Source organism: Salvia hispanica, chromosome 2 (genome assembly GCF_023119035.1).
Source record: "Salvia hispanica cultivar TCC Black 2014 chromosome 2, UniMelb_Shisp_WGS_1.0, whole genome shotgun sequence".
Lineage (NCBI taxonomy): Eukaryota > Viridiplantae > Streptophyta > Magnoliopsida > Lamiales > Lamiaceae > Salvia > Salvia hispanica.
Genome location: NC_062966.1, coordinates 37,978,759 through 38,000,514, shown reverse-complemented (window position 1 = coordinate 38,000,514; position 21,756 = coordinate 37,978,759). Strand labels below are relative to the sequence as shown.

Sequence of the window (21,756 nt, the reverse complement as noted above, 5' to 3'; positions counted from 1 at the left end):
TTTAGAAGGCATTGGATGGGAAACGATAAAAGTATAAGATATAAGACATTTACAAGTGTCTCCAATGAAGATGCTCTGTTGTAAACTGCCACACCTGCTCTCTTCTTCGTCCTTGTTTTGGAGGAACCAATATTTTTCCCCCAACGCAGCACTTCCCTGGATGTAAGATGCTTGTTTAAATCATCAAAATATAACAACAGATTCTATCGACATCACTACTACAAAAGAGGGCATTGAAGGGCTGGACTATGAGGTGATAAGTTTGTATGATAAGAGTTGGGAGGAACTGCATAATCTGACGCAAAAAGGACCATGGGCTCATTCGAGGATATACTTGAAATCCATCCATATTGAGTTATACTAAAAGCTGAATGACTTTTAATAAAAGTGATAAATTTTGTATAGTATCTTAATTACTGCTCACAGAAACAAAAGTTAGAATTAAGCAAATGGAAAGAGCCAAGAAGGAAACTAGACAAGGTACAAACCTCTCCTCTGGTGATAAGAAGTTATCACTCGTAAGTTTTTGAAGCATTGCATCCTGAAACATGGCAACAATATTGATTTTTCAGAAAACTCAAAAAGTGATTGTCTGCTATCCAAGAAAATTTTCCAGTTTTAATTCAGTAAAACACACTAACATAGCTATTAAAGAGGCATGCTTCAATGCTTGGTTACACATCATTGTGACTCTATAACAATCCCTTTGATAAAAGATTAAAAAGAATGAGACTATCTGTGAAACTATCTAAAAGGAATGTAACTATGGACCATAGACAGATTAGCCCCATACATAGAAGAAACAAGAGAGTATCATATGGAGTATATAGCTTCAATGAACAACCATTACAAATTATTATGTCTATATAGTCAAAGAATGGTGTCTCTTGATGGAAATTTAGCTTTACAAGTTTATATATTAGAAACAAAGATGATGTATCTAGAACGATATAAGTTTTAAGTAGCCAAGCTCTAGTGACTCAACTTCTTCAAAACTGATAGTACTTCTTCATTACCATTTACCAAGTTAGCCTGGCACCATCTAAGGAGCTGAAACCTCAAATCTAGAAGCATGTAGCCAAAGCAATAATGATTCTCTAAAAGAAAGGAACAAATACGTACCTGGGCCTCACAACGTACTACAGCCATCACCCGGTCATTATATTCTTCAATATTTAGTGGGGGAAACAAAAAGTGCCTGCGAGCATAGAGCTGTGCCCAACCAATAGAACACCACCATCAAAATCCCAAAAGTAATTTTTCATTAGGATATGGAAACATCATAATCAAAAGCGATACAATACATACTTGCATATTTGGAAAGGGATGTGACCTTACTTCTAGAACTCTATAACACAGAAACTCACAAAAGGATTTCCTTTCTAAATAGTTTCTTTTAAATAGAAAGTTTAAACAAATCATGTCTTGCTCAGATCAATAAATAGAGCTTTTCTAGAAATTCAGTTCCTCAGAGAAGGGCATGAAATATTTCAACTAACACTCAATTGAGAACAGAGGAGAAAAGCAAATACACACCTCATAAATGCAGTCGCCTAAGTAAGCTAGCGATGCCGGATTGAAAGCAGAACGGGGCTTCTCCACTCTAGGTGGTTTGGGAGTCCACGTTTCATACCCCAAATATGATTCACTAGATTCACCTATATCATTAGCACATACAACTTATAAGAAACAGTCAATATAATTGAAGCAAAAACATATGCTACTCGGATGGAAAATTCCAACAATTCACAAAAGTATATGTAGCAAGACACTCCGAATCAGTAAGCAGGCTCTAATCAAGAACCTTACAAATAGCATTTATAAAAACGAGGCGTCTTCACCCGCTAGGCAATAATCCTCCAATAAAATACTAACAAACAACTCAACAAACAAATCAATTACATTCACATTCAAATTACGGAACCCTAGCTACAACTCAACAAACAAATCAATTAACTTAACTCAACCACATCAACAGCAGCAATTCATGAATTAACCACATCTTCACCAGCTAGAACAATAATTCCTCCAATAAAACTCTAAAGAGGAGTATCTTTTAAGGCGTAGTAGTTAACAATTACATTCACATTCAAATTATGGAACCCTAGCTACAACTTAACAAACAAATCAATTAACCAGTACAGGGTAATTAACTCAACCACAATCAACAACTAACCGCGGACAATTCAGTTTAATTGAAATAATCGATTAGCTACCTTGAGTAGTGGATCTTGAGATGTTGCGATTGAGGAGATCTGAAATGGATATTTTCGTGGTTTTTTTGGGTGAAGTTGAAGGCGATGCCGCCGTCAGAGGTTCTGGCTTCTTCGGATAAGTGCGCTGGCGGTTGTAAGGGAGGCGCTGTTCAGTGTCGACAGAGGAAGCTCGAACGGTGGATGATAGTGAAAATATTGGTAGCGCCACCGCCATTGGAATTCGCCGGCGAAATTATATCCAGCTGCGTCTGCTTTTTGCGGCAGGATTTGTAGAGACTCACCAATCAGATTTTAGCCGACTTTTTTTATTTTTTTACTCAAATTAAGACTAAATACGTGTATATAAACCTATTAAATTTTAAGTTAGCTTTACTCAAATTACAGACTATCGAAATTAAATTTTAGTATTGATTTACAGATTTTTGACTCAAATCATAAATATTCTGTATTTCAAACTAGCCAACTAGCTAATCCGGTCAAAAAGAGTGTATATTAATATTAATATGTGTGTTTGTGCTATTGCTAATAGTTCCTCATTTTAATACATGCATATACTAAAATCAAAAATTATTAATTATTTCTCAAATATAAACTTAAAACCAATTAATTACTAGTATGAGTAGTATACAAATCTTACGAATCTCAATAAATAGCAGACAAAATCTCAATACATTTTTATTGAGATTTCACATGCATTATGTTGAGATTTCACATGCATAATGTTGAGATTTTATATGCAATATATTGAGATTGTTTTATGTGTTTGTTGATAAAAAATATGTTACGAAAACTGAAACAAAAATCATCAAATTTCATCATCCGAACGTCGTCGGAACATATGCAAGTGAGATATCGTTAGAATCCTTATAAAATTACCTTTAATTTGATATATTTTTTGCTAAAAAATAATATAAATCGAGTGAGTTATGTAAATTTAAAGTTTTAATAAGAGAGAATTGACATTAATACCCTTCAATTTTATTTAATACTCATTTAAATTTTCCACATGGCATTATATCCACCACTAGATCTTCTAATCTAATATTAAAAATTGGTCTCATTTGTTTTATTCCTAATAGTTCTTCATTTATAATACATGCATATACTAAAATCGAAAATATTAATTATTTCTCAAATATAAACTTAAACCAATTAATTACTAGTATTAGTATTCTAAATTTAAAAAAATAAACAAGAACGATATTTGACGAGTCTTGCTGAATGATTTAATATAGTATAGAAATATTTTATGATTATTAATATATTTGTAGTAATTAAAAATTAAAATGGAACATAGATCTATTTCGATAAAATTTTAAAGTAAATTTTACAATCAAGAATTATTTTATAAAACACTATTGATATTAAACATTAAATATAAAATTATCAAAGAGATTAAGTGTATGGTCGTGGGTGATGTTATGTGAGTCGGTGCCGTATTGCAAACTCAGCTCTTAGCGTTTACTGAAGTTGTTAGTTAATTTCTATATTTAAGCAATCAAGTTTCTTCGGAGTTTGAGAAAGAAGATATCGAGTTTTGAGTCGCCGACCAGTTTGAGTAGCTCTAATAAATATATTATTTCTACAATTGAAAAAAGCCAAATGATTATGTCATTAAAAAACAAAACCTAAACCTTGGAGAACACAGAACGATCCCTCAAGGCCGGACCTCATTAAAACCTCTATGGCGAAAAACCCTGAGGAAAAAACACCATAAAGGAAAAAGAGTATCCGTCTAATAAAGCAGAAAATAATTATAACAATCCCAAATTAAATCTCAAAAAAAGGTAAACAAAGAGAATAGCATAAGTATTTGCATAATACCTATTGTTGAAGTTGAAGTTGAAATTGAAGTTGAAGTTGGGGATTATGTTGGGATATGGATCTCCTAGCTGAACCTTCTCTGTTGAATCTCCGATATCCAACACCCGGAAAGACGAGGAGACCTTACGCAGGAGGCGGCTTCTTCAAACTCTCACATTACCTGATAGTCAACTCTACGAGACATGGCATGATGGAGATGGCCACAGATTCTTCTTCTTCTTCCTCCGTTATGTCCTCCCACTCCTCCCATTTGGAGGACCATCCAAATAACAGTTCCTTGAGTTTAGGAAATGCAACAATAACATCATCAGATGAAGATTCTATTCCTAAAAACTCCCTTCCGACAAACATCAATTGCTTGGCACCAATAATTTGAAGAATTTACAAGAAAGGTAGTTTCCCCATAGCCGGCAATGATGACACCTCACTCAATCTAGTCAAATTTATCTGTTTTATAAAGTTGAGGGGTGATGACATTAAACGTGGAAGCCTGGAGCCCTTATATCTCCTGATTACCAGTCTGTTCGAAGATTACTTAACTCACCTAATGCTTCAGGCAGGCAGTTGATAGGAGTGTCTTTAATCTTCAAGATTTGCAGTTCAACCAAACTACAAATGCTCTCTGGTAACTCCTCTAATTCTGTATTACCACTTAAGTCAAGTTCTCTTAACTGCACCAAATTCCCAATTTCTTGTGGAACCACTTTTAGAGAGCATTCTGCTAAGGAAAGAGTTCGCAATTCAACCAAACGGCCCATGCTTTCTGGTAACTCCTTTAAGTCTTCATTCCAACTTAAATCAAGTCGTCTTAACTTAACCAAATTCCCTATTTGTTGTGGAATCACTTCTAGAGAGCAATTATCTAAGGAAAGAGATCGCAATTCAACCAAGTTACACATGCTATCCGGTAACCGCTTTAATTCTTCATTCTCACTTAAGTCAAGTCGTCTTAACTTATCCAAATTCCCAATTTCTCGTGGAATCTCTAATTTTAGAGAGCACTCTGATAAGTCTAGAGTTCGCAATTCAACCAAACGGCCAATGCTCTCTGGTAACTCCTTTAATTCTCTATTACCACTTAAGTCAAGTTCTCTTAACTGCACCAAATTCCCAATTTCTCTCCCAATCTCTTCTAGACTGCAGTATGCTAAGGAAAGAGTTCGCAATTCAACCAAACGGCCCATGATTTCTGGTAACTCCTTTAAGTCTTCATTCCAACTTAAGTCAAGTCGTCTTAACTGATCCAAATTCCCAATTTCTCGTGGAATCTCTGTTAGCTCGCACCGTGACAAGAGAAGAGTTTGCAAGAAATAAAGCCTACATAGGATTTCAAGGTCATCCTTTGACAATGCAATATAACTACAATCCAACCATCTCAAGTGAATTAGCGTTTCCATTCCCATTGGAAGACATTCAATTCTTAACACCCTAAGACTTTTCATGCAATCACAAACTTGATAGCTTCTGTCTCCTTCGTCGTAGTCCCAAAATAGACTCCGATATTCTTGGACATGCGAAACCAATGAAGAATCACAAACTTGACAACTTTTCTCTCTTTCATCATTCTTCCTAAGAAATAGAGCAAAATCATGCACTATATCATGCATTTTACACCTTTCTATCTGCTCCCCTGACTCACTTTTCTTAATGTCTTGAAACAATGAACGCATTGCTAAATTGTTCAAGTACTCCCGCCCTTTGACTTCCACTACACCGTTTCCACTAACAGAGCCCAGATAACCTTGCGCCATCCACTCTTCTATCAAAGTCTCTGCATGAATTTTGTGATCTTTAGGATAGACGGCACAATATGAAAAACAACGCTTAAGAGCCGGGGACAATTCATTGTAGCTTAAGGCCAAATGGGGAAAAAGATCTAATTCTGCATTCTCCAATTCCCATATTTCACTCTTCTCGACATGTTCCCACCCTTCCAAATCCTTGAACTGCAGAAGTCTTCCCAAAACAATCGCAGCAAGAGGCAATCCCTTGCACTTGCTAGCTATTTTCTTGCCCACTTCCTCAAATTTTCCATATTCCTTCTCTCTCTTTCGTAGAAGAGATGTGTCACACAATAATGACCAACATTCTTCTTCACTAAGCTTATTGGGGAGATACATGTCACCGTTTAAGGTATCGAACATCTTAGCCACCGTTTCCTTTCTCGTTGTCACCAGAATTTTACTACCTGCTGCACCACATTGGAGACAGATTTTCAGGTCCTTCCATTCGTTTTCATCTTCTGTCCAAACATCGTCAAGCACAAGAAGAAACTTTTTTCCTGAAATGGATTCTTCTAGCTTTTCTAATACCAGTGCCAATTGGTTGGAATCCGGAGGAATCTTTTGTGTTCCCACTTTGTTAACAATTCCTTTTGCAATCCCAAGCACGTCAAATGGATCAGAAACACAAATCCATATTCTTAATTCAAAACAATCCTTCACTCGTTTATCATTATAAACAAGTTTGGCTAGAGTTGTTTTGCCAAGTCCCCCCGTTCCAACAATAGACAAGATTTGGGTGTCACCACCATTGAGCATTAGTTTCCTCACTATGTCTTCTTTTTTCTTATGTATATCCTCCCCATGCACTTTCGTCAAGTCGACAAAATGTGTGGATTGCACTCGCCAAGGTGTGGGCACGGGATCAGTTGCAGGCGGAGAGATGACAAAATTAAAGTCATTTCTCTCCTTGTAAATCTGTTCAAGCATAGCTTTCACAGTTTCTATTTTCTTGGCAATATCACGACGGACAGAAACTTTCTTGAAACATAAACAAGAAGATCTGATGAAGGAGCATCCTATCTTTTGCTTAGTAGGCTCGGGCTCAGCTGAACCTTCCATCTTATCTTTGAGAAGAGAATAGTTCCATTCATCCAAAATATCGTCCATCTCATAGGCCGTAGCTTCGAGCTTCTTCAACCAACTCTTGACACTTTGATCTTTCACTTCTCTCTTTTCTGCATCATCCAACACCTCTCGGATCGTCTTGAGCTTCTTGGAAAGATAAAGAAGCTCGTCCTTCACGCCCCTAACCAAATTGACTTCATACCGAATCTTATCTTCTAAGATAGTTGCAATTCTCCCCACCACTTCTGAAATTATAGCATCTGCCATTTATGTGTTTTTTTTTCCTTCCTTAAATTATCTCCTCTTGATTTATCCTGGAAATCAATCCAATGGTTGGATTTAGATAAGTTACACTACAACTGTTTTATTCTGTGTGGGAAATACGTTCAGATCTTTTTTAGTTTTAATCAGTACAATTGAATTTATATTTTTTCTTAATTTAATGAATTTGGCAACACAACCTTTTCTCAAGGGTCGGAAAATTATGCTATATAAAACGAAAAAATGAATGATTCAATGGAGAAGATTCGGGTGCAGCTTATAGAGAAGATCAACATTTTGAACAAATATCTCCACCGGCTTGGAAAATTATCTAGAATATTGCATGAATATCTTTTTTCCAAAATGATGCTCATTGAGGAGAAATTGAGATGAACTTGAACCTAGTTGCATTGGATTTACAAGAATTTGTAAGAGAAGTGTCTGAGTTTGGTGGTTTGAGAGAAGTTTTTGGGGAAAAGGAGTCAAATCAAGCTCAAATGAAGGTTCCAGAATCACAAGGAAATAACGAAGAAGACGCAAGAGTACTAGTGGTAAAGAAGATTCTCCCATGATAACAATTTGGTTAGATGGAAAAAAAAAAAAAAAAAAACAATATTCAGTTATGATAGATTTAGTCTCGATATGATTTGGACTAAAATATTCAGTTATGATAGTACTTTAGAGATCGTATTAACTAAACCGGCTATTCATGGGCCAAGAATTTTCTGAACCAGAATGGGAACAGGACAAAATAGTTTTGAGACAGGGTTGATGTTACAGACTCAATTTCCACATCGGTGGTAAGAACAACCGGTGTGGAGTATATAGACCAAATGAACTTTCTATCCCAAGAGACTAGTTTTTTGGGATGAGTTCTCCTATTTGGTCTGTAACAACGTGGCGTAACCAACGAGAACGTTGGCCCTTGAAGGAGGGTCGAATGTTACAGACTCAATTTCCACATCGGTTGTGAGAACAATTGGTGTGGAGTATATAGACTAAATGAGTTCTCATTCCTAATAGGCTAGTCTTTTGGGACGAGTTCTCTTATTTGGTTTGTATTAATTCCGTTCTCTTATTTGGTCTGTATCAATATCAATTGGCCGATGATCCGATTCAAGTTTGAACCGTTGATTTCAGTTTAACCATGCATCAGTATCATCATTTAATGACTATCATTAACACCAATTACTAGTATTAAAAAAAACAATAATAATAAAAATTATAATAATCAACTGAATTACCAAAGTTCTTGCACCTATACTAATATGTTTATACCGAAATAATCTTTAATATTAACATATGATTATTTCAAATTCAGTAAAAATAAAATTAAGAACAATGAAGACTGAAAACTGAAATGAAGAGCGGGACTTACCTGCACGGCTGGCAAGTGGCAGCTACTATGGTTGTGTGGCAGCCGACGGTGACGACGAGCGGGAGGTGTTTTGGAGCAATCTAGTAAGTAATAGAGATAGTTTAAGGTTAGCTGAACAAAATCTATACATACAGTGCCAGCTGGCAACCAACTCATCAACATTAATTAATTAGGAATGCAATAAATATAGTGATGCAGAGACGACTGTTGAAATATGTTAATAATTGTGAGAATGGAAAGTGAGTTGAAAAAGTTGGTGGAGAATGTGAGTCCTACTTTTAAAGTATTAGTTTTATAATAAAATGTGAGTAGGAATGAGTTAGTGGAATATGAGGTCCACTACCAAAAATGGTAAAAGTGAAGTGTAGAGGGGAAGGAGTATTGAACAAATATCTCCTTCTACTTTAAAAAATTACTATATGGAAAGCATGAATATCCTATTTGCTTAAATAAAAAATTCGGTTCGTGTATTAGGAAACCAACAATATCATATTTTTCTTATAAAAGTGAAATCCCATGTATTCAAATTTCTACATGTTTATCAGTTTATGTTTAAATTACCTATATTTTGCAAAATTTTCAACGAATAATAAATCAACACTATTTAGTGATGACTTGGGCCAGACCTCAAGAGTCGAGAAGTATGCACGAGGCACTTCGCCCTCTTGATTTTGGCTCTTCAAATATTGGTGCTTCCATGGCTATCTTATTATTAATAAAATTAATACTTTAATATACTATAACTAGGTAAGCAAAAATCTTAAAAAAAATTTAAAAAAAAATCAAGCATAGTTGTCCAAATCTCTAGGTAAACAACTAATTAAAACAAAATATTGTATAAGAACTTACCAAAATAATGATGGAAAGTAGAAATGAGGCCTAAATGTGTATTCTAGCTTTAAAGACAACGTTACTATTATAATTAAGAATTCAACAATAATCAACTTAATAACAAAAATGTTAGGGAGATTTAGAATATTGAACAAAAGGGAACAGATAATCTGAAAGTCGTGATGAAATCACTTTCAGATCAAATCAATTTCAGTGGTTCTACCAAAATATTTGATCGGATAAAATTCAGAGAAAAACAGAACTATCTAATGTTGATATCTGAGAAAAGCGTACTGAACCAAACAACAATCGATCAGATTTAACAAGATGAAAAATCGCGTACTGAACCAAACAGCTCGACCCCAGCCAGGGGCTCTGCCCCTTGGATCCCGCTACCCGGGGCGCTGCCCCCGGACCCCCGTTCATCTAACATCATAATGAATTCAAATAAGCGTGCACTCCGCACCTCCAGACTTATATGATGTCTCATTATAAGATCAATCAAGTTAATCCAATTACACTAAAATATCCAACAAAAAATTCTAGCACCTATCCTCATGAGATCATACCTCCAATAATATTCAACACATGATTATTTAAAATTCATTTTCATTAAAATTTAGGCAATAAAAGACTGAAAAGAGCGACTTACCTGCAGGCGGCAGCTACTAATACTATGGTTGTGCGACGGCTGAAGGTGACGACTGGCGGCGGCCGATGACGCGTGGCAGCCTCACGGTGCGTTTTGGACTAATTCACAAATAGTAGCAGAAGTAACAGAAGTTAAGTTTGAGATTAGCTAGGTTGAATGAACAAGAGATGTTTTTGGTACCTAATCGGAAATATATAAAACATTTATTAATTGGAGACTAATCATATTTTATTATACTCACATCACATGATTTGAATTGTTAATTACCCTATCATCCTATATAAATTTCTAAGAAATTGCCGACAACCAGCTCATCAGCATTAGTAAATTAGAGATTAATCATATTTAATTGAACTGCTACGCCAAAATCAAAGTCAATCACATGCTCACATGCTTCAATTATCAACGCGTTCACATTTAATAATTTTGGCAACAAACATTATAGAATCTCATTTAATCTGGGTATATATAGTATATAATTCAACATAAATTTCATTTTATCCCTTTTTTGCTAGAGAATAAGATTTTTGAAGGCTAACAAATCTATTAACTATTTACACTGAACTCAAAAACTCATTTTAGTGTAAAAATATCACATCAAATATGATTTTACTCCAACCATTTACACTAAACTTAAACTTATAAGAATATTCTCTAAATTATGCCTTTTTTACTCACAAAATTTGAAAAACATTTAGGTTTTGATTTAGTGTAAACCTAAAGATAGGTATTTTTTTCTCAATAAGATTGGTTTTTGAGTACTATTGGAGCTAAATACTTATCTCATTTTAGGTTTTAGTGTACCCTTGGAGATACTCAACCCAATTGTTCGTTAACCATTCCATAAATTTTACGAGCTAGGATAAAAATCCATTATTCTACTTTTTTTGCTTTTCATATGTATTAACTCCATTCTGTTTTTATTAATAATTAGTTGGTTTGTTTCGTATATATTTTAGTTAAGGAGCTAGAAAAATAGACCCCGTTTAATTTACATTCTTTTTTCAAAGTTATTTCAGAATAATGTCACATTTAATTGAACTCAATCGTAATTTCATTTTAAACAAATATTTATTGCTATTGCCTACTGTTTTTTTATTTTTGAATTAATGAAAATCGTGTGAACATAAAATGATTAGTTAAGTTTTCTTGGAGGTATGCTCTTTAATTTGCGTTCTAATAAATTAATAGAGGTAAAATCAATTCTATAATACTAGTACTAGTAAGAGTAATACATTAGTAGAGTTTGAAGGTTAGGTGGAACGAACATTTGTTTAGCACCTACTTGGAAATTTCTAAGTCAATGCCAACATTGACAGCTAATCAACACTAATTAATTAGAGCATCATTAGACACTCAAAATATTTTATTGAAGTGGTTCGCCACAATAAGAGTCTAGCACATGCTCACATCCACTCTCATCCATAATATTTTTGGCAACACACATTTTTAGACTATATCCATTGAAGATAACATAAATTAACAGTACTCCCTCCGTCCCACAAAAGATGTCACACTTATGGGACGACACATGATTTTAGGAGGTTTTATTTTGTGTATTAAATGGAGAGAGAAAATATAATTTTTATATTCATGTGAGAGAGAATTTTTTCCAAAAAAGGAAAATGTGACATCCTTTTGTCAACAAGGAAAATGTGACATCCTTTGTGTGAGATAAACTAAAAAGGAAAGTGTGACATCTTTTGTGGAACGGAGGGAGTACCATAAAGTAGAAGGGATAAATTAGAACAAAATAGGAAAGGTGAGACCATGTAATTTTGATTGAATTTTCACTGATAAAATGAGGAAATTCGAGGTCTGGGTTCGTAATCGTAGGTTGTGGGCTGTATTAGGTTTTATTTCCAATTAAAATTTGCATTAACTTTCAATGGGCCTATAATCTCAAATTTGCATAATTCTACTTAATTTAAACTTTACTTATTTTAGTTTTCAATTATTTTCGTTTCTTATTGGTTGATAGAAATGTTAGTTTTAGAGATGTCTGAAGTAATGTTTGATTGGATTGAGCTTGATTTTAGTATTCTTGTCAGGGGCAGAGTTGAAGTTACGAGTTCTTAATGTTAATTTTAGGCGAGTTTTTTTATTTTTTTATAATGTTAATTCTCATAAGACTAAATATGTGTATATAAACCCATTAAATTTTAAGTTAGCTTTACTCAAATTAAGGACTAATTGAATTAAACTTTGATTGGATTACAAATTTCTGAGTGTAATTGTAAATATTCGTGTTTCGAAGAGTTAATCATATTTTTTACTCAAACGATAAATACTCAGTATTTCAAACTAGCCAACTAGCTAATCCGGTTAAAAAGAGTATAAATTAATATGTGCATTTGTTTTATTTCTAATAGTTCTTCATTTATAATGCATGAGTATACTAAAATCGAAAATATTAATTATTTATCAAATATAAACTTAAAACCAATTAATTACTAGTATTAGTATACAAATTTACAATCAAGAATTATTTTATAAAACACTATTGATTAAAGAGATTAAACATTAATTATAAAATTATCAAAGAGATTAAATGTGTTGTCGTGGGTGATGTTATAAGAGTCGGTGTCGTATCGCTAACTCAGCTCTTAGCGTTTACTGAAGTTGTTAGTTAATTCCTATATTCAAGCAATCCAGTTTCACTCCATATATTCGGGGTTTGAGAAAGAAGATATCAAGAAGTCGCCGAGAACAAGGAAAGTTAGTACAACTTTCCAGGATTTTGAATCCTAACTTTTCTTAGGTATTCTTTTTCCCAGTTTTAGGATTCTTGCATATTTAAGCAATATAGTATAGTTATATTATTATTATTATTATTTAGAATGTTTTAAAAATAATTTAAATTTATAAATCATACTTAATTTAACTATAATAAATAACTATAATTAAAATTATCATAATTACAACTATATTTTATAATAATTCATAATAGTAATTAATAATTTATTAATAATTAATAATTAAAATATAATTATATAATATAAATTATATAATAAATATTAATTATTATATTTTATAAGTTAATAATTAATCAATAAGGTCATAATGCAATTTTAATTTATAAAATTTATTCAATTATAATATCCTTAAATATATAATTATAGTATAATAATTATTATATTTATTATTATAATAAATGAATATAAGATTACATGAAACTATATTTATAATTATATTAGCATATATTATGATGGATAATTCATATTTAAACTATCTATCGTAATAATAAATATAATAACATAATTATTATTATGTATAATTATTAGTTTATTAAAAATTTTACAATATTATTCTTTTTTATAAATAAAAAAATAATAAGTATATTTTTAGTTTGGTGTTTAAATTAAATATAAATTTAAAATCTTGATATTTTCCAAACACAGGAAAGTAAAGTTACTAGGAATCATATTCAAAGAGATTGTGTTTGTCGTGGGTGATGTTATAAGAGTCGGTGTCGTATCGCTAACTCAGCTCTTAGCGTTTACTGAAGTTGTTAGTTAATTCCTATATTCAAGCAATCCAGTTTCACTCCATATATTCGGGGTTTGAGAAAGAAGATATCAAGTTTTGAGTCGCCGACCAGTTTGAGTAGCTCTAATAGTATATTATTTCTACAATTGAAAAAAGCCAAATGATTATGTCATTAAAAAACAAAGCCTAAACCTTGGAGAACACAGAACGATCTCTCAAGACCGGACCTCATTAAAACCTCTATGGCGAAAAACCCTGAGGAAAAAACACCATAAAGGAAAAAGAGTATCCGTCTAATAAAGCAGAAAATAATTATAACAATCCCAAATTCAATCTCAAAAAAGGTAAACAAACAGAAAAGCACAAGTATTTGCATTAGACGTATTGGCGAAGATGAAGTTGGGGATTATGTTGGGAAATGGATCTCCAAGCTGAACCTTCCTTGTCCTCTCCGTATGTTTTTACTAGCTCTGATGAACCTCTGATATCCAACACAAGCAAAGACGAGGAGACTTTATGCAGGAGGCGATGCGGCAGCTTCTTCAAACTCTCACATTTCCTGATACTCAACTCTATGAGACATGGCATGATGGAGATGGCAGCAGATTCTTCTTCTTCCTCCGTTATGTCCTCCCACTCCTCCCATTTGTAGCACTTATAAAATTGCAGTTTCTTAAGATTAGGAAATGCAACAACAACATCATCACATGAAGATTCTATTCCTAAAAACTCCCGTCCAACAAACATCAATTGCTCCACTTTCCAAATTTGAGAATTTCCAAGAAAGGTAGTTTCCCCATAGCCGGCAATGATGACACCTCACTCAAAAAAGTCAGACGAATCTCTTTTATAAAGTTGAGGGGTGATGACATAAACTCCGGAAGCCTTGAGCCCTTATATCCCCTGATTACCAATTCATTCAACTTGTAATGGGGCACGAGAGCTTCTACTACCTCCATCCACATTGATGATGATAATGACTGCTCCATTTCATTCATCGCATCCTCGAAAGATATTTCAAGTGTTTCGAGTTTTTGAAGGAGCGTCTTTAATTGTGCTCGTCGAGCATCCTCAACCAATTCCTCCATTTCACCCATACTACTACAGTAGATTTTCAGCTTCAGAGATCCAATAAGATAACGGTGTAACTTTTTCAGAAAACCCAACTTGTTGTATTCACTTCCTACTTTGAATGGACACAGTTTCAGTGTTCGAAGATTACTTAACTCACCTAATGCTTCAGGCAGGCAGTTGATAGGAGTGTCTTTAATCTTCAAGATTTGCAGTTCAACCAAACTACAAATGCTCTCTGGTAACTCCACTATTCTCCAATTCCAACTCAAGTCAAGATGTCTTAACTCAACCAAATTATAGATGCTCTCTGGTATTTCTGTTAATTCCATGTTCATGTTTAAGTTGAGTAGTCTTAACTGGGCCAAATTCCCAATTTCTCTCGGAATCTCTTTTAGACTGCAGTTTGCTAAGGAAAGAGTTCGCAATTCAACCAAACTATATATGCTCTCTGGTAACTCCTTTAATTCTCTATTACCACTTAAGTCAAGTTCTCTTAACTGCACCAAATTCCCAATTTCTCTCCCAATCTCTTCTAGACTGCAGTATGCTAAGGAAAGAGTTCGCAATTCAACCAAACGGCCCATGCTCTCTGGTAACTCCTTTAAGTCTCTATTCACACTTAAATAAAGTTGTCTTAACTGAACCAAATTCCCTATTTGTTGTGGAATCACTTCTAAGGAGCAACTTGTTAGGAAAAGAGATCGCAATTCAACCAATTTACACATGCTATCCGGTAACCGCTTTAATTCTTCATTCTTACTTAAGTCAAGTCGTCTTAACTGATCCAAATTCCCAATTTCTCGTGGAATCTCTGTTAGCTTGCACCATGATAAGAGAAGAGTTTGCAAGAAATAAAGCCTGCATATGATTTCAAGGCCATCCTTTGACAATGTAATATAACTACAATCCAACCATCTCAAGTGAATCAACGTTTCCATTCTTACTGGAAATCTGTCAACTATTAACACCCTAAGGCTTTTCATGCAATCACAAACTTCAAAATTTGTGTCTCTTATATCAATAGGAGGTAGACTCCGATATTCTTGGACATGAGAAACCAATGAAGAATCACAAACTTGACAACTTCTCTCCTTGTCATCATTCTTCCTAAGAAATAGAGCAAAATCATGTACTATATCATGCATTTTACACCATTCTATCTGCTCCCCCGACTCACTTTTCTCAATGTCTTGAAACAATGAACGCATTGCTAAATTGTTCAAGCACTCCCGCCCTTTGACTTCCACTGCGCCGTTTCCACTAACAGAGCCCAGATAACCTTGCGCCATCCACTCTTCTATCAGAGTCTCTGCATGAATTTTGTGATCTTTAGGATAGACGGCACAATATGAAAAACAACGCTTAAGAGCCGGGGACAATTCATTGTAGCTTAAAACCAAATGAGGAAAAAGTTCTACTGTGGCATTCTCCAATTGCCATATTTCACTCTTCTCTACATGTTTCCACCCTTCCAAATCCTTAAACTGCAAATGTTTTCCCAAAACAACTGCAGCGAGAGGCAATCCATTGCACTTGCTAGCTATTTTCTTGCCAACATCCTCAAACTTTCCACATTCCTTCTCACTCTTTCCTGGAAGAGATGTGTCACGCAATAATGACCAACATTCTTCTTCACTAAGCTTATTTGGGTGATACATATCATCGTTTAAGGTACCGACCATCTTAGCTACAGTTTCCTTTCTCGTTGTCACCAAAATTTTACTATCTGCTGCACCACATTGGAGACTGATTTTCAGAGGCTCCCACTCGGTGTTGTCTTCTGTCCAAACATCATCCAGCACAAGAAAAAACTTTTTTCCTGAAATGGATGCTCCTAGCTTTTCTAATACTAGTTCCAATTGGTTGGAATCCGGAGGAATCGATTCTGTTCCAACTTTGTTAACAATTCCTTTTGCAATCCCAGACACGTCAAATGGATCAGAAACACAAATCCATATTCTTAATTCATAACAATCCTTCACTTGAGTATCATTATAAACAAGTTTGGCAAGAGTTGTTTTGCCAAGTCCCCCGGTTCCAACAATAGACAAGATTTGGGTATGACCATCATTAAGCATTAGTTTGCTCACTATGTCTTCTTTTTTCTTATGTATATCCTCCCCATGAACTTTCGTCATGTCAACAAAATGTGTGGATTGCACTCGCCAAGGTGTGGGCACAGGATCAGTTGTAGGCGGAGAGATGACAAAATTAAATTCAGATCTCTCCTTGTAAATCTGTTCAAGCATAGCTTTCACATTTTCTATTTTCTTGGCAATATCACGACGGACAGAAACTTTCTTGAAAGATAAACAAGAAGATCTGATGAAGGAACACCCTATCTTTTGCTTAGGCTCAGGCTCAGCCGAACCTTCCCTCTTATCTCTGAGAAGAGAATAGCTCCATTCATCCAAAATATCCTCCATCTCATAAGCAGTAGCTTCGAGCTTCTTCAACCAACTTTTGACACTTTCATCTTTCACTCCTCTCTTTTCTGCATCATCCAACACCTTTTGGATCGTCTTGAGCTTCTTGGAAAGATAAAGAAGTTCGTCCTTCACGCCTCTCACCAAATTGACTTCATACCGAATCTTATCTTCTAATATAGTTGCAATTCTCCCAACCACTTCTGAAACAATAGCATCTGCCATTTGTGTTTTGGAGCTACTTTTTTTTCTTCCTTTAATTTTCTCCTCTTGGTTTATCCTGGAAATTAATTCAGTGGTTGGATTTAGACAAGTATGTGGGACAAACATTCAGATCTTTTTGTGTTTTAATTAATATAATTGAATTCCTATATTTTCTTAAAGCATATATTCCCTCCGTCCCTTATAATTTGTCACCATTTGATTCGACACTGGTTTTAAGAAATATAATAGAATGTTTTATAATAAAATGTGAGTGGAAATGAGTTTGGAATGTGGGGTCTAATAATGGTAAAAGTGTAAGGCGACAAATTTTTAGGGACATATGAAAGTGGAAATAAGTGACAAATTTTCAAGGATGTAACAAATTCGGTAACGCAACCTTTTCTCAATGGTCGGAAAGTTATGTTACGAACAAAACTGAATAAATGAATGAATCGATGGAGAAGATTCCGGGTGCAGCTTATAGAGAAGATTAACATTTTGAACAAAAATCTCCACCGGCTTTGTAAAATATTGGAGACAAAGAGGCATGAATATCATCGTTCAAGAATGATTGCCAAGAAGATTGAGGAGAAATTGAGATGAAGTTGAACCAAGTTGCAAGAATTTGTATGAGAAGTTTTTGGGGAAAAGGAGTCAAATCAAGAAACTTCAAGAACCACAAGGAAATGACGAAGAAGACGCAAGAATGCAAGTGGTAGAGCTGAAGAAGATTCTCCGATGATAACAATTTGGTTAGATGGAGAAGGGCTTAGCCCAAAATCACCATCAACGGTTCCGAACCAGTGTTGGGTCTGGCTGGACCATTCATTTTGGTTCAGCAATGGATCACTACCATCTATCAAACCTACCTAATATCAAACTGTCCTCTATTTTGGAGTTATCTGATCTAAAATAACTTAGTAGTACTTAAAATGTATGTTCTGACTATGTTTTGTCTTATCTATGTTCTCAATCAAACTGTCCCTAAATATCAAACTAAACAACAACAAGCAAATTGAGAACAATGAAAGATTGAAAATGATAGCGCGACTGACCTGCACAGCTACTATGGTTGTGCGACGGCAAACGGGCGGTAGCCTCACGTTCCATTAATTATATTTTATATTCGCCAAAATCAAAGTCAATCACATGCCCACATGTTCAATTATCACGCTTTCATGCACCCGGAATATATTTGTAAACAAAACATACTCCTAATCACGTGCAGATGTAATCAAATGTAAACTCTATATATTGTACAAACTCTAAATTAGGATCTGAACTATTAGATTTCAAGATTTGATGTCAACGGATGACAAATAACGTCAATAGAAAATTTCAACATAACCTCAACATTTTCAACCGATTGACATTGTGTTGATATTTTATGTTGACGATCATATGTTGACATCAAATCTTAAAATCTAATAATCCAGATCATAGTTTGGGATTTGTAGTAATGCAAATGCATTTTATCACTACCCTTATACATTGTATCTGTTATGTAATGATGTGACTAATATTGTTTCATATGTTTGGTTCATATCAATAAATGTATAGAGGATAATTAAACTTAAACGTTGAGTAGTAAAAAGACATTGGTCTATGGGGTACATGGGACATTTGAAGTCCAAAAAGAAGTAAATTACTAAGAATTGTGAATTAAATAGGTACCTAGCACATACCAGTGCTAGAAATACCACTCAATATTTCGAAAAATGGTTGTTTTTTCCATTTATGCTCGCAAATGTGCTAGAAAATATTTCGAATTTTGCGAGCACAGCCTGGTGCTAGCAAATATAAGAATTGTGAATTAAATAGGTACCTAGAACGAAATAGTACAATAGTTTGAGTAGTAAATAGTTGGTGTTTCTGGTTATGGATGGTAAATCAATGGTTTGAAGCTAGGGTTGACCGGTCCGATTCAAGATTGAACCATTGGTTTCAGTTTAGCCATGCATCACTATTATCATATAATTATGACTATCATTGAATGAATTAACACTAATTTCTATACAAAACAACAATAATAATAAGCAATTGAATTACCAAAATTCCTGCACCTATACTAATATGGTTATACCTAAGGCTCTAAATATAAATAATTCATATTAACACAATATTATTTCAAATTCAGAACAAATAAAATTAAGAACAATAAAGACGGAAAAGAGCAATTAGACAGAGCGACAGACCTTCACGGCTGGTAAGTGGCAGCTACTATGGTTGTGTGGCGGCCGACGGTGACGACGAGCAGGAGGCGCTGCAGCAGACGACGATGTACGTTTTGAAGTTGCTTTTTTTAGGTAAAATTTTTGCGTTAAGCAAATTTAGAGATTAAGTCTAAGAGCTGATTAAATAGGGACTCTGCCATCTACATGAATTTTTTTAATACAGTGGCAGCTGGGAAACAACTCAAACATTAATAAACTAGAGCATCATTATACATTAATTATACCTATATTGATCAAGTAGCCTAAATCAAATTCAACCACATGCCCACATGTTTCATTTGTCAACGCTTTCACCATTAATTAGTATTATATGCCTAGTGCACATATAAATCTCATTTGATAAATTTAATATACATAGAATTTAATTATATGGTTAATAGTCAATTAAATCATGAAGTTTGATCAAATTCTGATCCGTTCTATTCAATTTTAAATTTAAATAGTACACAATTTCAATATTTCTCAGTTGTTCTATCTGTGTACAAAATATTATCTCTAAATGATATTCAAAATGGCATGGTTCATGAAAATAAGTGATTTCTCTTTTCTTTTCTTATTTTGTTAAAAAAAATATCGTTTTGAACATCATTAAATGACAATATCGATAATTTGTGGAGCATATTAAAGGGACAATTGCAAAAATTAAAACTTTGTTATTTAATACCCTTCTATCCCATTAAAAATGAAACATTTTTCCTTTTTAGGTTGTCCCATTAAAAATAAAACGAATACTAAAATGAAAACTACACTCACAACACAACACTATATAAAATCTAGTGCCGAAAAGTAAATATTTCATTTTAAATGAGACGGATGAAATATTAACCTTTTAAATTTAATAGTATGAATCGAAATTTGACTAAAGATTTAATTTACTATTATCCTTTAGTTATACTCCTATTATATTGAACAACTATGGAAAAATCAAATTCAACCACTTGCCCACATGTTTCAAGTGTCAACGCTTCATCATTAACTAAAGTATGCCTAGTGCACATATAAATATCACCAAATAAATTTTGATTTTATTCTGGGAATATATAATACTCCATCTAAATTTATTCTCATCTTTTTTGCTAGAGTGATATTTTTGAAGGCTAACAAAATCTCTAGTGGCCCCCAATTGTTGGTCAGGAAAAACCATACCATAAATTGAAAGAAAAAGAGATTGTCCATTTTCAATCTAGTATTCAGTAATTACTGTAGTTGGTATTCTTTCGTTTATACTGTTGTTTCTAAATTTCCAAATTTAATAAATTAATAGAGTCAAAACTAATTCGAAATAGTAATAATAGAGATTGAGGGTTAGGTGTAATGAAGAATGCTCGACTCTTTGGTACCAAGTCGTCACCATTAATTAATTAGAGCATCGTTATTAGACATTAATTATATTTTACATATACTCATTTCTGTATTGAACATAAATAGGTCAATAGTTGAGAACGTTTAGAACGTGACAACAACCAATTCATCAAAATTAACTAGAGCATCATTAGACACTAATTATAGTACTATATATTATATTAATTTGGTGCTCCAAAATCAAAGTTAATCACATATTCACATGCTAACATGTAAGTGGGGAGAGGTTTGTTAGAATGAGTTCACACTCAGTGTTCTAGAAGGAATAGAAGAAAGAAGCAGCTCTCAAGAATTAGAAACTAGCCGTTGGAAAGTTAGTTAGTTTGTTACAATTCTTGTTTCTTGTTTCTCAGGGAAGAGTCGAACACCCCGATTGTGTGGGGTGGATCCCCCGCCCAACTCTTGAATGTTGTGATAAAAAGGGGGAGCAAAGGGGGGTCGGGGTTGGGGTGGGCCTTTCCCTGGCCCCAAAAAGAGCGGTTTTTGATTTAAAGGGGGATTTGGGAAAAGTTTCCGGGGAAAAAATATATCGAAATTAAAGGGGGTTTGGAAAATTTAAAGGGGACTACAAGATGGCTCTATCAAGATTTGTAAGTGGGTTTTTCCTGGGAAGAAAAATCGATCTCCCGGGATGTTGGGCGAAAGGTTTTAAAATTTTTGCTAAATCAAGGAAAATGTTGTAAGACGGGGACGGAATCATGGAAGGGAAGATCACTTCTTTACTACCCCCCTCTCAAAGGATGGTGAAATTACACCTCGATGGAAATTTAAGGTGGCATGACTGGGCATCCGCAGAGGGGGAAAAAAGAACTAGTAAAGAAAGGGGCGATTCCCCCGAGCAACTATAAGGTTTGGGGGTCCTGGGGGGATCGGGGGGAAAAAAAGAAGGCCTCATATCCCCTGAAAATCATCATTCTCCTCTGACTATATTCTATATCTTTTGGGGCCCTCTCCGT

General features: G+C 34.2%; 4 protein-coding genes across 8 annotated transcripts in view; all 4 read right to left on the bottom strand.

Annotated features, from left to right (window-relative positions):
- The window catches only part of LOC125205747 (disease resistance protein RGA2-like), a 28,166-nt gene extending 14,224 nt beyond the window's left edge, over window positions 1-13,942 (bottom strand). Inside the window, exons 1-2 of the mRNA XM_048104846.1 lie at window positions 13,890-13,942; window positions 10,020-10,026 (exon numbers count right to left, since the gene is read on the bottom strand). The gene's annotated coding sequence lies outside the window, so the exon portion shown is untranslated. The remainder of the gene's footprint in view (window positions 1-10,019; window positions 10,027-13,889) is intronic.
- LOC125205749 overlaps window positions 1-21,756 on the bottom strand; it is a 47,815-nt gene that overhangs the window by 977 nt on the left and 25,082 nt on the right. For 3 of the 5 annotated variants that reach the window (XR_007173834.1, XM_048104848.1, XM_048104849.1), the window contains exons 1-5: window positions 2,217-2,515; window positions 1,537-1,658; window positions 1,123-1,212; window positions 489-541; window positions 54-156 (exon numbers count right to left, since the gene is read on the bottom strand). Coding sequence is in view for 4 of the 5 variants with exons in the window: in XM_048104848.1 (XP_047960805.1) it covers window positions 54-156; window positions 489-541; window positions 1,123-1,212; window positions 1,537-1,658; window positions 2,217-2,430 (582 nt within the window). In the remaining variant the exon portion in view is untranslated. Of the gene's footprint in view, window positions 1-53; window positions 157-488; window positions 542-1,122; window positions 1,213-1,536; window positions 1,659-2,216; window positions 2,516-4,040; window positions 4,164-21,756 lie in introns of those variants that run through there. The other 2 variants (XM_048104850.1, XM_048104851.1) reach the window with 2 other exon arrangements.
- On the bottom strand, window positions 4,345-7,196 carry LOC125205748 (putative disease resistance protein RGA3). Its single transcript, XM_048104847.1, has one exon. The coding sequence runs from the start codon at window positions 7,154-7,156 to the stop codon at window positions 4,553-4,555; it is 2,604 nt and encodes an 867-aa protein (XP_047960804.1). The 5' UTR covers window positions 7,157-7,196; the 3' UTR covers window positions 4,345-4,552.
- On the bottom strand, window positions 14,233-17,350 carry LOC125205746 (putative disease resistance protein RGA1). Its single transcript, XM_048104844.1, has one exon. The coding sequence runs from the start codon at window positions 17,328-17,330 to the stop codon at window positions 14,247-14,249; it is 3,084 nt and encodes a 1,027-aa protein (XP_047960801.1). The 5' UTR covers window positions 17,331-17,350; the 3' UTR covers window positions 14,233-14,246.

Bases quoted from the DNA above. Each gene is read 5' to 3' on its own strand.
- LOC125205746 (XM_048104844.1), bottom strand. From the start codon at position 17,330: ATGTTTGTCCCACATACTTGTCTAAATCCAACCACTGAATTAATTTCC.
- LOC125205748 (XM_048104847.1), bottom strand. From the start codon at position 7,156: ATGGCAGATGCTATAATTTCAGAAGTGGTGGGGAGAATTGCAACTATC.